The 14,949-nt window shown below is 36.5% G+C and overlaps 1 protein-coding gene across 2 annotated transcripts; it reads right to left on the bottom strand.

The window, feature by feature from the left end:
- Positions 1-400: 400 nt before the first annotated feature.
- On the bottom strand, positions 401-4,526 carry LOC104231272 (alanine--glyoxylate aminotransferase 2 homolog 3, mitochondrial-like). Of its 2 annotated transcripts, none has more exons than XM_009784237.2 (9): positions 4,175-4,526; positions 3,647-3,877; positions 3,384-3,554; positions 2,220-2,363; positions 1,935-2,114; positions 1,286-1,511; positions 1,026-1,139; positions 843-929; positions 401-757 (listed from the first exon to the last, which is right to left on the bottom strand). In XM_009784237.2, exons 1-9 carry the CDS (start codon positions 4,424-4,426, stop codon positions 714-716), a joined length of 1,449 nt encoding a protein of 482 aa, XP_009782539.1. In that variant the 5' UTR covers positions 4,427-4,526; the 3' UTR covers positions 401-713. The 2 variants fall into 2 exon arrangements, with proteins under 2 accessions (XP_009782539.1, XP_070006752.1); XM_070150651.1 differs by having other exon boundaries at positions 4,087-4,224.
- Between the last annotated feature and the right edge of the window lie 10,423 nt (positions 4,527-14,949).

Below are 14,949 nucleotides of genomic sequence, written 5' to 3'. Positions count from 1 at the left end.
TGTCTCCAACCAAAGTGGGGAGGCCCAAGTGCATTAGCCGCACCCAGGCTGCTTAGTAGCAAAAAGCACGCACATGGGGTATGCCTATTGGAAGATTGGTAAGCCACATGACAAGGATGCAAGCATGAACCTTCGTCCAGCAGAGATTTTGTTACTGATACAATTCAAGAATCATCTAAATTCTAATATTCAGCAGAATGACAAGGATTGAACGAGTACTAAACATCGACCAGTCACCCCTAACCTATGGCAGATTGAGCAACATTTCACTCAATATACTACAGTTAAAAGGGAGAATGAAGAGATTCAATCACTTATAAAGCTGAAAGCCCCAAAGACTGCAGAGCCCTTTCTCCACTTATGATCAAAACGAACAGTTAAATGACTAACATAAATCCAATTTATCGACAAAGAGATGCTGCAATATATTAGAATATGAAACTGTCATTATAATCTGAAACTTGATATTACAATATGAAACTAATCCATGAGAGGACCGGGGGAGGTGGAGAGACAACGAGGTGATGTCTCATCATCAAACTTTGATACTATGAAATGAAACTAGAGGACAAGAGGAGGTAGAGAGACAACGAGGTGATGTCTCTTTTAATTTTATTTCTTTGAGATACATATACACACCTAACGCCACTTCATATTAAATATTCTAGCAAGTTTCGATCAAACACCGGTAATTGCATAACCAGCTTCTTGACTCACATCTTTGACATTGAGTAATCCATCACATCAACGAGAAAATCTATAAAAGTAAAACGACCAAATTTCAAAAACAGAAAATAGTAAGGGAAAAAGAGAAGCTCATAAAGTAAAAGAGAATAATTTACCTGCATCTTCCTTGGTGAAGCAGAGAGGAGGAGTAACCCTAAAAACATTGCCATAAAATCCTCCTTTTCCAATGAGGACTCCCATTTCTGGAAGCACCAAATACGTATATTAGATTAAAAATAAATCCATGCTGATAAACAAAAACTTATTGACTAGAGCATAAACAAAGACAAAAAAAATACCTTTCATCTGCTCCATTACTCGCAATATTTCCACCTTAGCTGGAGTTTTTGACTGTCTATCAGTAACCAGCTCAACGCCAAGCATCAGACCTCTTCCCCTCACATCACCAATTACTGCAGAATGAAGAACCAAGTTTTTGAGATGAAGCTGAGTCAATAAATAAGTAAGTTTTGCCCTTGCTTGCAATTCGAGGGCTTATGACCATAACAGAATACAATAGAATCTTTGTTCATTCTCAAAGTTGGAAGTAGGAACATACTTTCATGTTTCTCCATTAGAGAAGTAAGCCGGTTTTTAAGATATGATCCGACACTGAATGCATTTTGCTGAAGCTTCTCTTTTTCAATTACTCTGAGAACAGCTAGGCCCCCAGCAGTACACACAGGATTACCGCCGAAGGTGTTGAAATAACTGCGATTAGTCAGGACCTTTGCAATCTCGGGTGTGGTGACCACAGCACCAAGTGGGATGCCATTTCCAATGCCCTGATTAGAATTTATTCTCAGAAGCTTAATAAAAATGAAGAGAGAATGTCTACATAATTGCAGTCACACATATCCATAGGAAGAATTTTCTGAGGTTTCATTAATACGACTTTGCTTGGTTAAGCTAACATATGGAACAATCTTACACAGCTGCAGATGGCATTAAAAACTCTGGAGGAACTGGTATATGGTGAACTAACTACCCCTAGAGAAGCAACTTTCTGGTAATGAGCAGCAGCTTTAGGTCCTCCCCCAACCCAAAATAGAGAAATGACAGTAAAGATAATGGTAAAAAGAAGATTAGTCATGCAATTTAATTTCAGTATCATTATCTAAAAGCTGGAGTCTGAATGTAGAACTATTCTGTGAAATCTCAACGGAAACAACAAACAGGATAAAAAGAAAAGAGCATGGAGAATCCACCTTTGCCATGGTAACAATATCAGGCACGACACCGTGACCTTCAAATCCCCAAAAATGGCTCCCCGTCCGAGCAAATCCCGACTGGACCTCATCAGCTATACAAATGCCTCCTGCCTTTCTGACTCTGTCATAGACCGCTGGCAAGTATCCTGGGGCCAGCTCCAAAATCCCGCCAACTCCCTGACAAGAACACATGCCATAGTTAAAATCAAATGGAATATCTTGAAGGATATAATCATGAAACTGTGAGCGCATGAAGTGCACATCTAAGTCAGATTATGCTACCTGTATAGCTTCTGCAATAAAACCAGCCACACGACCACTAGTTCCATAGGTGATCAAATCATCTAAATCCCTCGCATATTTCAGTCCGTCTGAACCAAACACACCTCTATATTGATCAGGGTTCAGGGCATGGTGAACTCCAGTCTGTTGGAATATGCATGGCAGATAACTTGCAAATGATTGGAATGACGATAAAACAAAATTTGAGGAGATAGATTGAGCACATCATTGTACAAGATAATGAGATATTACAGTTAAAAGAAATCTAGCCTAGCAATATATCTATGTTACAGTTAACACGCTTTTACATCTTTGTCTTTCTTAAGACTCTGAAAAGGAATTCCAATAACATCATACCAAATTTTTAAAAGCAGGACACGTTTGCTTAGATATATTAGTAAGAGATACAACTATACGACCATGGAATACAGTAACAGCTTGTTTGGATGGTTGTTACATGTTATATTGTATCGTATTGTTACTTTAAATACAATGTTTGTTTTGATTGCTACTTAAATTTTATAGTATCGTATCGTTAAATCCATCGTTACGTAATGGCGAAAAGTACCACTTTATGGAACGATCGATTCGGTGTGGTCGCATCGTTGCCTTATTTTTTTCTCTCATCTTGCCCTTCCTTATTATTAAATAATCCTATTTTATCTACCTTTTCATATAATTATTCTACCTCGTAGCTTACTTTATTTTATAATATTGCAAGTTTATCCCTCATATTGTTGGTGCATGATATCATATAAGTCAAAACAATACAGTACAATACAATACAATACTATACGATACATTATGAAATGATACCTAACAACCATCCAAACAAGCTGTTAAGGTATTCCTAGGAAATATTTTTTAGTACAAGGGTTGTATTGTGAAAAAATCTACTTTTTGGATAGTAAATTACTACAGAGAGAGCTACATTTTGATGAAAAACTTATATAACAACATCAATAATTAGTACTAAAGAAATTACTGGAAAAGTACCTAAATGCTTCGTTTATGAAGGTTTTAATGATCAAGCAATGCGTACAGAAAGCACAAGACACAGAATTCCAAGTTATACTTTAAAAAGCCTGCAAAGCATGCTTTCAACAATTTAACATTAAAGTGTACAAAAAAAAGATAATAAAGTGGCTGCATTGGGAGACATGCCTGTACAACATTGAACTTGTAGCTCGACTGGGCAGTGGAACCCATTGTCCCAGCAGCATTGCCATGATAGCCATTCCTAAGGGAAATAACATCTTGGCAACCAGTGTACAACCGTGCCATCATCAAAGCCAACTCATTCGCCTCCGTGCCCGAATTTGTAAAGAAGACAACCTACAAACCAATTAAAAGGAAAAAAATATACACGCCATCATTATAGATAAATGATATTCATGCATACTAATTGAAGAATAAAGTCAATGAACCTTGAGATCTCCAGGCAACTTGGATGCAAGTGCCTCAGCAAAATCAGCTACAGCATGATTCAAATACAAAACAGTGGAGTGCTGCAAACGCTTTGTTTGATTAACAATTGATTCAACCACCTCAGGATGGCAATGCCCACAACACACTGTAGCAATCCCTCCAAATGCATCTAGATATCTCCGCCCATTTTCGTCATACAAATACTGCATCTTCCCATCCACCAAATTCAACTGAAAACACAAAAATTAATGAATCGCAAAATCCCAATATTTGTATTTCGAAAAATTATAAAGAATCATGATTTACTGTAACTGAATGAGGATCGTTTAAGTTGTGTGCAGTGATATTCAAGTCCATAACAAACATTATCTGAATAACCCGAAAAATAAAGTAAATAATCACACTGATAAGAGTAAAAATGCTTAACACACAAATATACTTATTTGATCATGCGTCTTGAAATTCTTTTCTGATTAAGCGCGTGGAAATACTTATTTTGGGACTAGAACAAGGAGCAGTACACTTACGGGCTTCTTGTAAAAATGGAAGATGGCTGGGTTAAGATAAGTTTGGCGTTTGAGAAGGATTTCATGGGCGGAGGGACCGGTGTAAGGCGGCGGAGTATAATCAAAAGGGGGCATTTTGGGAAGTGACGTGTCATCTTCTTGTTGGTGAAGAGACGTGCAAGATTGCGCAACTGAGGAATTGGGTCGACAACTGAACAGGGACTGGGGCTGATTTTTTCGCAGCAGTGCCATTTTAGGGATGAATCTCCGCATCCTACACTAGATGATGATATATTCAACTGCCTTTGTTGTTGCTCCTCAACTCTTGGATGATGAAAGAGAGTGATTTGGGTGTGTGTTTGCGTATATATTTATATGCGCATACCTAGTATACAACACCCCCGAGATGCTATGCTGATTCAGAGTCACGTGTGATGAGTCATTCCTCTTATCAATGATCGAGTTGGACTTGATTACGCAACTGTATTTTTAATGTGCCAAACAGGCTTGGTGAATTGACTAAGAAACGTGCAATTTATGTTCTGAGTTTGATGGACTTTTGTAAACACTAATAATTCTTTAACAGGAGGTGTGTTTACCCTAAAATTGGATAACAATTGGGTTTATACGCGGTTTTAAGGTTACATGATATAACTTGATACAAATTAAGAAGAATAAATTAATATTGATATTGACGATGAAAGAAATAATGCAAACCACACGAATTGAACAGCCTTGGCCCTCGAGTTCAGTAACCCTTGAACCAAATATATTTCAACCTGCTTATGAACAGAATAACAAGATAATAAAAGCTAGAAAATGACATAGTGTTGGTGAATACGATGTGTTTATAAATGATCAGACCCCCTCTATATAGTAATGAAGTCCTACTCTAGATACAATTTTATATGAGGTAAGAAATCTCATGATTGACTAATTAATCGGCATCTTCTTGATACGTGCGGGGATTTGCGCTGATCCTCGTCCGACTGCGAATATTTTGACTTTCCGTTATTCGGCTCGGTAAGCTTCCTTCGATCTCTATCTTGTTCGGTCTCGATCTTAGTCGATCTCTATCTTGATCAGTCTCAGGACCATGAGCTCGGCAACCTAACTTTGCATCATGGTTCAATATAACTCGAGGTTGAACCTCGGTCCATCATATTCTGGTCTTGATTAATTATACAAAAGTACAAACCCGATCTTGACCACATCCAAGTTGATTCATGACAAATTTCATTTGGGTACTTCTCAGTGCACCACAAAATCATAAAATATTTCAACTTTGTCGATTCCATATTTTTGTACTCACGGCCGATGCTAAAAGCGGACAGGTGCAAAAAACACGCCAGCTTTCATGTCTCATTTGGTTACGTTTGTGGTAACAATAACGCGACATTTTATTTATCTATCATGGCGAGAGATCTGAATTTTGGAACTCCAGACATAAGCCATGTGAACCTTTAAATAAGATAAATATATGAATTATAGAAAACACATTAATCTATATCTATATCATATCATATCATCATATTTTATAAAATAGGAAGCTCTTACCATCAAAATTAAATTACGATAATACCCTTTAAAAATTGAGTTTACATTTTTGCCCTCGGAAAATAAAAGCTTTCAATCAAATAATATTGGAATTATATTAGAATTTAGCGGGTTATGCTATAGTACTTTAATGCCTCATAAAATCAATTCAACAAATACAATTAGGTTTGAGGCCATTCTTATTCTTCTTTAATTACTCCCAGAAACGTTCTCCGTCAATTGCTCCCAAAAATGATTGTCATCATGATTACCATTTTAAGAGAGTTGATTTGCTGGTTTTTTGTGCCCCTTCCATAGGCAAAGTCAGAATTTGAAATTACTGGGTTCTAAATTTTAGTTCTTTTAAGTTGTTGGATTCTAAATTAAGAATTTGTACGCATTTGATCACGTCCAACTATGCCTTATAAAAAGGACTAAGCGGTCATTGCAAATATAATCCGATTTACAAGTCTGAAGTCGAATCCCACAGAGAACTAAGGCTTAGCTACAACTGTTCGCTATCACTAAGAACACAAGCTTGAATAATTCCAAACTTATAGATATTAAGATTCTTGTGTTTAACTAATTAACTAACAAATTAAAATAGTAAATTAACACCTAAAGATACTAAGGGTTAGAGACAAGATTAAGGAGGTCTAGAGTTATGATTTCCCTTATTGTCGGAATCCTTCCCGCTACGTTTTCTATAAATTCGCCTAAGTATTCTCTACTGATCATGAGCGCTCTGACTATCATAACTCTCTCCCCAGTAATTACCATAATTTACTAGACATACTTTCCCAAATTACGCTAGTTGACATTAAGTACAACTCACTCGGATCGCACCCAAGGTTTCGTTATTCCTAATCCCACCTTTAAACCCTCCGTATTGATCCCTCATATACGTTAGGAGTGATGTTATTCAACAACTACCTAAATATGCACTCTCTCTCAAGTAATACATACTAAATAGGCATAGTCAATTGAGAGCTCTTCAACCAACCATAATAATAACGTAGTTGAACAATAGAGAAAATACTAAGGCAAATCTATATTAACATAACAGGAAAAATCATCCTTCAAGAGGTTCCATCAAAACCCTAGATAACAAATTAGCTATTCATAATAGTATGCATAACTACAATACTAGAATTCATAACCAAAAATGGAAATAGGAAGAAGGAAGTGAAAAACTCGTAGAAATATTCTCCGCATTGCTCCTAGTATGTTCTTGCCTCCTTAGGTTGAATCCCCGGTCTCCTTAGCCTCCTTAGGTATTAATTATGTCAAAAGTATGTCCAAAGTCCTCAAAATACTATTTTCCATATATATATATATACCAAGTAGGGTCGGGCCCAAACAATTCCACCTTCTCCTACTGATCACGCCCAACTCTAATCCTAAAAAGGATAAGCGGTCGTTGCAAATATAATCCGGTCTAAAAGTCCGGAGTCGAATCCCACAGAGAACTAAGGCTTAGCTATAATTGTTCACTATCACCAAGAATACAAGCTTGAACAATTCCTAACTTATAGATATTAAGATTCTTGTGTTTAACTAACTAACTAATAAATTAAAATAATAAATTAACACTAAAGATACTACAGGTTGGAGAAAAGATTAAGGAGGTCTAGAGTTATGATTTCTCAATTGTCGAAATCCTTCCGCTATGTCTTCAATAATTTCGCCTAAGTATTCTCTACCGATCATGAGCGCTCTGCGTGTTGTAATTCTCTCCCGAGTAATTACGACAATTTACTAGGCATACTCTCCCGAGTTACGCTAGTTGGCTTTAATTACAGCTCACTTAGATCGCACCCAAGGTTTCGTTATCCCTAATCCCACCTTTAAACCCTTGGTTATTGATTCCTCACATACGTCGGGAGTGATGTTGTTCAACAACTACTTAAATATGCATTCTCTCCCGAGTAATACATACTAAATAGGCACAGTTAATTGAAGTCCCTTCAATCAACCACAAGAATAATATAGTTGAACAAATAGAGAAAATACTACGGCTCAATTATATAAAAATATAACAAGAATTTATCCTACAAAAGGTTCCATCAAAACCTTAGATAAAAAATTAGCTATTCATAATAGTATGTAAAACTACAATACGAAAAATCATAACCAACAATGAAAAATAGGAAGATGAAGAAAAAACTCGTAGAAGAATTCCCCGCCTTGGTCCTTTTGTGTCTCTGCCTCCTTAAGTCGAATTTGTGTCAAAAATTGGTCTCCTCCCCTCAAAATACTATTTTTCCATGTATATATACCAAGTAGGGTCGAGCCCAAATAATTATACCTTCTCTTATGCAAAAAAGGACAAGTTTCCAGGCCTGGACGTCCGCGGCTGCGGTACTTTCCCACTGTACTGTCTCAGTCCGTGTCAGATCCGTGGTAGCAGCTTCGACCGCATTTTTAACCCTATTTAGTTTAGAATCTGGTAAAATGTAAAACACTAAAGTTGTAGCCCTTTGACTTAGCTTTCCAATCATATACTGTGGAGACCAAATGGAGTTTTGAGTAAAATGTTATATGCATTTAACTAGATAGTGCACAATATGCCTACTCGATTTTTTGTTTTGTTGCTCTATCATCCGTTGATCCCCGAATACGATCTCGGCTTAATTCCTTAGGATTTTACTCAGACTTCAAAACTCAAAATCACTTGAATTCATTCCATAACATCTACATAGCTCGGAATCACTATTACAAGGCATAAAACACACAATTAGTTCAAGACACTATCGATTAAAGCTCAAACTCAATTAAAGTGCAGTAAATTTGAGTGTAATAAGCGACTAAAATACGTAATCATAGCCTATCATCAACACCCCACACTTAAACCATTACTCGTCCTCGAGTAATCAAACTACACTTTTTTTATAGACACGACCTTTTTAAACAATTCTCCTAACTCATCACACCAATAGTATTTAAAATAGACTAAGCACAAAAGCGTAACATCTTCACCTCAAGATTTGACTCAAAAGTACCACGCATTAGTCATAACTCACCCACTTACTCTAACATAGAGGTCACTGACATTACCTTTCCTTCATAAATCAAGTGCCCTAACACAACAAAAGAGAGTAGTTCCACACAATAAAATTAAGAACACTTAGGAACTCAAGATAGAAAGAATTCACTCACTCTTAGAAATAACATTCATATGCCACAAAAGATGCACCATAAGCTTGTCTGTAGTGTACTACTCCACTAATCGAGCTCATTCAATCTAGGATCAATTAGGACTTTATTTGGTTGTAATGTAGGCTACGGGGCGGGTAGGATACATTTAGATATAAGAGTGACTACACCTCCCTAAGCACATTAATACATATACTTTAACATTCAAAGCTCATACTTATGTCAAACCAAACTCGACCTTCACATCAATATATATTACTTCATACTTCTTTAAGCACAATTATATCAAGAGTAACCACTTAATAAGGAATACTTTTTTTTTCATGGCAATACAACTATTTTTTTTTTCAATTCAAGTGGCTATTACTTGTTCAAAACAGTGCACCTTTCTCCTGATTTCATTAGTTCCACTCAGAAGCCAAACCAACCACCCCACACTTTAACTTTTACATAGTTCATAACAATTCAAGTGCTCATGAGAGGATAAAAGGTTCAAATAGATGATTAATTCAAACAAATGGGTAAGGCTTGTAATGTGGTTTCCAAAGAAACAAGATTGCAGGCTCAAAGGGGTTAACTACGATACATAACAATTAAGTGGGTAAAATATACATATCTGGCTCAACAAATAAATGCCTATATCATTTTCAAGACTGAACAAAACTACAATTTCGCTTTGCAAACACACAGGGAAAGTTCTAGGCATCAAATGCAATGCACAGAATATAAACAAATCCTTACACACGCATGGCACATAACTCACTCAGGATTGGTTTCATCAAGACACTCTAGTCAAAGCAGTTAAGGAAAGTTAAGATCATAAAATTTAAGGTACTTATACAAGAGTCAAAAACTGAGCCTAAGCGTCACAACCAAAGTACTCACTATTCTCAAGGCATAACAAAGTCAAGAGATATTGCTTCAATTCAAAACACAACACAATGGCTCCTACTCCCAAAAAAACTAACTACACCCGGTTCAAACAAAACCCTTGGAAAAGAACCGTGGTTTAAGGAAAAACCAAGGGGTAATTGCTACACTACCTAACAAAATAAAATCTTTTTATTTTTTTCTTTAGACTTAAATCCCTCAAGAAAATTGTCTAATTGATCCATCGTCGGGAAAAGTTCAATATTTTAAAAAATATATTATTTAATTAAACTAACACAGCTAAAGTAGCATGAAAAGTCACCCAGACAATCTCCTCACCCCACACTTAAAATTGTGCATTGTCCCCAATGTACAACATAACCATAAGAGGGTAAGAGAAACTCCCTTGTAGGGCAAAGGCCGAAGCACTAGCAGTTCATGGGGTACTCAGACTTCTCCCAGGCTTGGTCCTTCGTGCGGGTACCTCACACTTTGTTCCAACCATCTAGTTTGCTATTGCATCCTTCCAATAGTTTTGCTTTCCATGCTCCTAGAAAATTTAAAATCGGCACTATAAAAATAATAAAAAAATTATCAAAAATAAAATAAAATAAAATAAAGTAGTAAAGTTGGGTTGCCTCCCAACAAGCGCTTGATTTAACGTCGCGGCATGATGCAAATCACTTTTTGCCTCCACTTCGTACTTATAAATTGGACCCCAAGTTTTGATTATGTTCTATTATCATGCTCCTGGGGTGGTGGAACGAATCTGACTTGCCCAATAAAATAATGTAGTATTCTGCACTTCTTGGACTTTGGATGAGATGTGTATTCCCGACTTTCTGGCAAGAAGTATTCTAGAATGTAGGCACCTTGTTCCTCATTCCTTGACTCCTCAAGTGGCTCGAGCGACTATTTCCATATCATCATCCAAACACAATGTGGAAAAATGCTTGGAGTGTGGATCAATACGCTCAACTACAAGAACATTGGGACTGTCTACATTCTCAACACTAATGACAATAGAGTCAACTAAATATGTATCCTCAATATCCTTGGTTGACTCTAGTATCTCTTCTACAACATTAACATCCTCAAAATCTAGTGCGATTGATTGTTGGTGTTCTACTCTGGCCTTCTCCTCTAGCTCATCCTCGTATTTTTTTAAATCCTCCAGTATAATGGCAATTTCTGCAACCAATTTATGCTCATATTGGATACTATCCACAATATCAACTTGTTGCACTTTACAGGGTCCAATTAATTTATTCACTTGAGTCTCCAAGTTGTGAATAATTGCCTCTTGCCTTTGTATCTGCCGTGTTCTCTTATCTTATAGTTCTATGCAACACTTTAATATATCTTTGATATCTTTTCAGTCATCATCCCTGGGTTTCTTGTTCCTATTAACTTAACAAGAAAAAGAAGAACCATCAAAGTAAGGAGTTGGGGGAAGATAAGAACTGTAAGCACAACCATGAAAGTGCCTATCTTGACCACCACACATCACACACATTCCACATATAAGATTGAGTTGGTGCACAAAACTCGCTCTCGGGAATATTTTGATAATTTTTCCCTAGGTGGTTTCCTTCACAATATGCATAAGGAGGATTAAAAGCAGAATTACCAACATCAAAATTCTCATAATTCCATGATTCCATGTCTTTCAGATCAAAATTAAAAACAAAAAAAATAAAAAAAATAAATAATAAAATACACGAAAACAAAAATAACAGTTCAAACTTGCAACCTAGAAATATGTACACCTACAACTACACCGTTAGTTCCCCGGCAATGACGCCAAAATTTGATCACGCCCAAATCTAGTCCTAAAAAGGATAAGCGGTCGCTGCAAATATAATCCGGTCTAAAAGTCCGGAGTCGAATCCCACAGGGAACTAAGGCTTAGCTATAGTTGTTCACTATCACCAAGAATACAAGCTTGAACAATTCCTAACTTATAGATATTAAGATTCTTGTGTTTAAGTAACTAACTAAAAAATTAAGATAGTAAATTAACACTAAAGATACTATAGGTTGGAGAAAAGATTAAGGAGGTTTAGAGTTATGATTTCCCCATTGTCGGAATCCTTCCCGCTATGTCTTCTATAATTTCGCCTAAGTATTCTATACCGATCATGAGCGCTCTGCATGTTGTAATTCTCTCCCGAGTAATTACGATAATTTACTAGACATACTCTCCCGAGTTACGCTAGTTGGCTTTAATTATAGCTCACTTAGATCGCACCCAAGGTTTCGTTATCCCTAATTCCACCTTTAAACCTTTGGTTATTGATTACTCACATACGTCGGGAGTGATGTTGTTCAACAACTACCTAAATATGCACTCTCTCCCGAGTAATACATACTAAATAAGCACAGCTAATTGAGGGCCCTTCAATCAACCACAAGAATAATATAGTTGAACAAATAGAGAAAATACTACGGCTCAATTATATAAAATTATAACAAGAATTTATCCTACAAAAGGTTCCATCAAAACTCTAGGTAACAAATTAGCTATTCATAATAGTATGTGAAACTACAATAAGAAAAGTCATAACCAACAATGAAAAATAGGAAGAGGAAGAAAAAACTCGTAGAAGAATTCCCCGCCTTGCTCCTATTGTGTCTCTGCCTCCTTAAGTCGAATTTGTGTCAAAAATTGGTCTCCTCCCCTCAAAATATCATTTTTTCATGTATATATACCAAGTAGGGTTGGCCCCAAATAATTATACCTTCTTCTACGCGAAAAAGGACAAGTTTCTAGGCCTGGACATCCGCGGCCGCGGTCCGGGCACGGTACTTTCCCAGTGTACTGCCTCAGTCAGCGTCAAGTTCGCGGTTGTGGTTTCGACTGCATTGTTCACCCTGTTACATTTAGAATTTGGAAACACTTAAAATGTTAAAGTTGTAGCCCTTTGAGTTAGCTTTCCAACCACATATTGTGGAGACTAAATGGAGTTCTGAGCGAAAGGTTATGTGCATTTAACTAGACAGTATGCAATTTGCCTACTCGATTCTTTATTTTGTTGCTCTATCATCCGTTGATCCCTAAATACGATCCTGGTTTAATTCCTTGAGCTTTTACTCAGACTTCAAAGCTCAAAGTCACTTAAATTCATTTCATAACATCTACATAGCTCGGAATCACTACTACAAGGCATAAAACACACAATTAGTTCAAGACACTAGCGATTAAAGCTCAAACTCAATTAAAGTGCAGTAAATTTGAGTGTAATAAGCGACTAAAATACGTAATTATAGCCTATCATCAACACCCCACACTTAAACTATTGCTCATCCTCAAGCAATCAAACTACACTTTTTTTATAGACACGACATTTTTAAACAATTCTCCTAACTCATCACACCAAGAGTATTTAAAATAGACTAAGCACAAAAGCGTAACATCTTCACCTCAAGATTTGACTCACAAGTACCACACATTATTCATAACTCACCCACTTACTCTAACATAGAGGTCACTGACATTACCTTTCCTTCATAAATCAAGTGCCCTCACACAACAAAAGAGAGTAGTTCCACACAATAAAATTAAGAACACTTAGGAACTCAAGATAGAAAGAATTCACTCACTCTCAGAAATAACATTCATATGCCACAAAAGATGCACCATAAGCTTGCCCGTAGTGTACTACTCCACTATTCAAGCTCATTCAATCTAGGATCAATTAGGACTTTATTTGGTTGTAATGTAGGTTACGGGACGGGTAGGATACATTTAGATATAAGAGTGACTACACCTCCCTAAGCGATTTAATACATATACTTTAACATTCAAACCCCATACTTATGTCAAACCAAACTCGACCTTCACATCAATGTATATTACCCCATACTTCTTTAAGCACAATTACATCAAGAGTCACCACTTATTAAGGAATATTTTTATTTTCATGGCAATACAACTATTTTTTTTTCAATTCAAGTGGCTCTAACTTGTTCAAAACAGTGCATCTTTCTCCTAATTTCATTAGTTCCACTCAAAAGCCAAACCAACTACCCCACACTTTAACTTTTACACAGTTCATAACAATTCAAGTGCTCATGAGAGGTTAAAAGGTTCAAATAGATGATTAAGTCAAACAAATAGGTAAGGCTTGTAATGTGGTTGCTAAAGATACAAGATTGCAGCCTCAAAGGAGTTAACTATGATACATAACAATTAGGTGGGTAAAATATACATATCTGGCTTAACAAATAAACGCCTATATCATTTTCAAGACTGAACAAAACTACTATTTCGCTTTGCAAACACACATGGCAAGTTCTAGGCATCAAATGCAATGCACAGAATACAACAACCCTCACAACACATGGGATATGGCTCACTCAAGATTGGATCATCAAGACACTCTAGTCAAAGAAGTTAAGCAAAGTTAAGAACATACAATTTAAGGTACTTATACAAGAGTCAAAACCTGAGCCTAAGCGTCACAACCAAAATACTCACTATTCTCAAGGCATAACAAAGTCAAGAGATATTTCTTCAATTCAAAACACAACACAATGGCTCCTACTCCTAAAAAAAAACTAACTACATCCGGTTCAAACAAAACCCTTGGAAAAGAACCGTCGTTTAAAGAAAAACCAAAGGGTAATTGCTACACTACCTAACAAAAAAAAATCTTTTTATTTTTTTTCTTTAGACTTGGATCCCTCAAGAAAGTTGTCTAATTGATCCATCATCGGGAAAAGTCCAATCTTTTAAAAAAAATATTATTTAATTAAACTAATACAGCTAAAGTAGCATGAAAAGTTACCCAGCCAATCTCCTCATCCTACACTTAAAATTGTGCATTGTCCCCAATGCACAACATAACCATAAGAGAGTAAGAGAAACTCTCTGGTAGGCCAAAGGCCGAAACACTAGCAGTTCATGGGGTACTCAGACTTCTCCCAGGCTTGGTCCTTCGTGCGGGTACCTCACACTTTATTCCAACCATCTGGTTTGTTATTGCATCCTTCCAATAACTTTTCTTTCCATGCTCCTAGAAAATTAAAAATCGGCACTACAAAAATAATAAAAATTTTATCAAAATAAAATAAAATAAAATAAAGCAGTAAAGCTAGTTTACCTCCCAACAAACGCTTAATTTAATGTCGCGGTACGACTCGAATCACTTTTTGCCTCCACTTCGAACTTATAAATTGGACCCTCAGTTTTGATTATTCTCTATGATCATGCTCCTGGGTGGTGGAACGAA

This window comes from Nicotiana sylvestris, chromosome 7 (genome assembly GCF_000393655.2).
Source record: "Nicotiana sylvestris chromosome 7, ASM39365v2, whole genome shotgun sequence".
Classification (NCBI taxonomy): domain Eukaryota; kingdom Viridiplantae; phylum Streptophyta; class Magnoliopsida; order Solanales; family Solanaceae; genus Nicotiana; species Nicotiana sylvestris.
The sequence above is the reverse complement of the archived record's forward strand: the minus strand, read 5'-3'. Positions and strand labels throughout refer to the sequence as shown.

Excerpts from the sequence above, each read along its gene's own strand:
- LOC104231272 (XM_009784237.2), bottom strand. The coding sequence starts at position 4,426 with ATGCGGAGATTCATCCCTAAAATGGCACTGCTGCGAAAAAATCAGCCC. Across the intron at positions 3,555-3,646 it reads AGTTGCCTGGAGATCTCAAG|GTTGTCTTCTTTACAAATTC; the intron begins GTTCATTGACTT and ends ATTGGTTTGTAG. Across the intron at positions 2,115-2,219 it reads TTATTGCAGAAGCTATACAG|GGAGTTGGCGGGATTTTGGA; the intron begins GTAGCATAATCT and ends TGTTCTTGTCAG.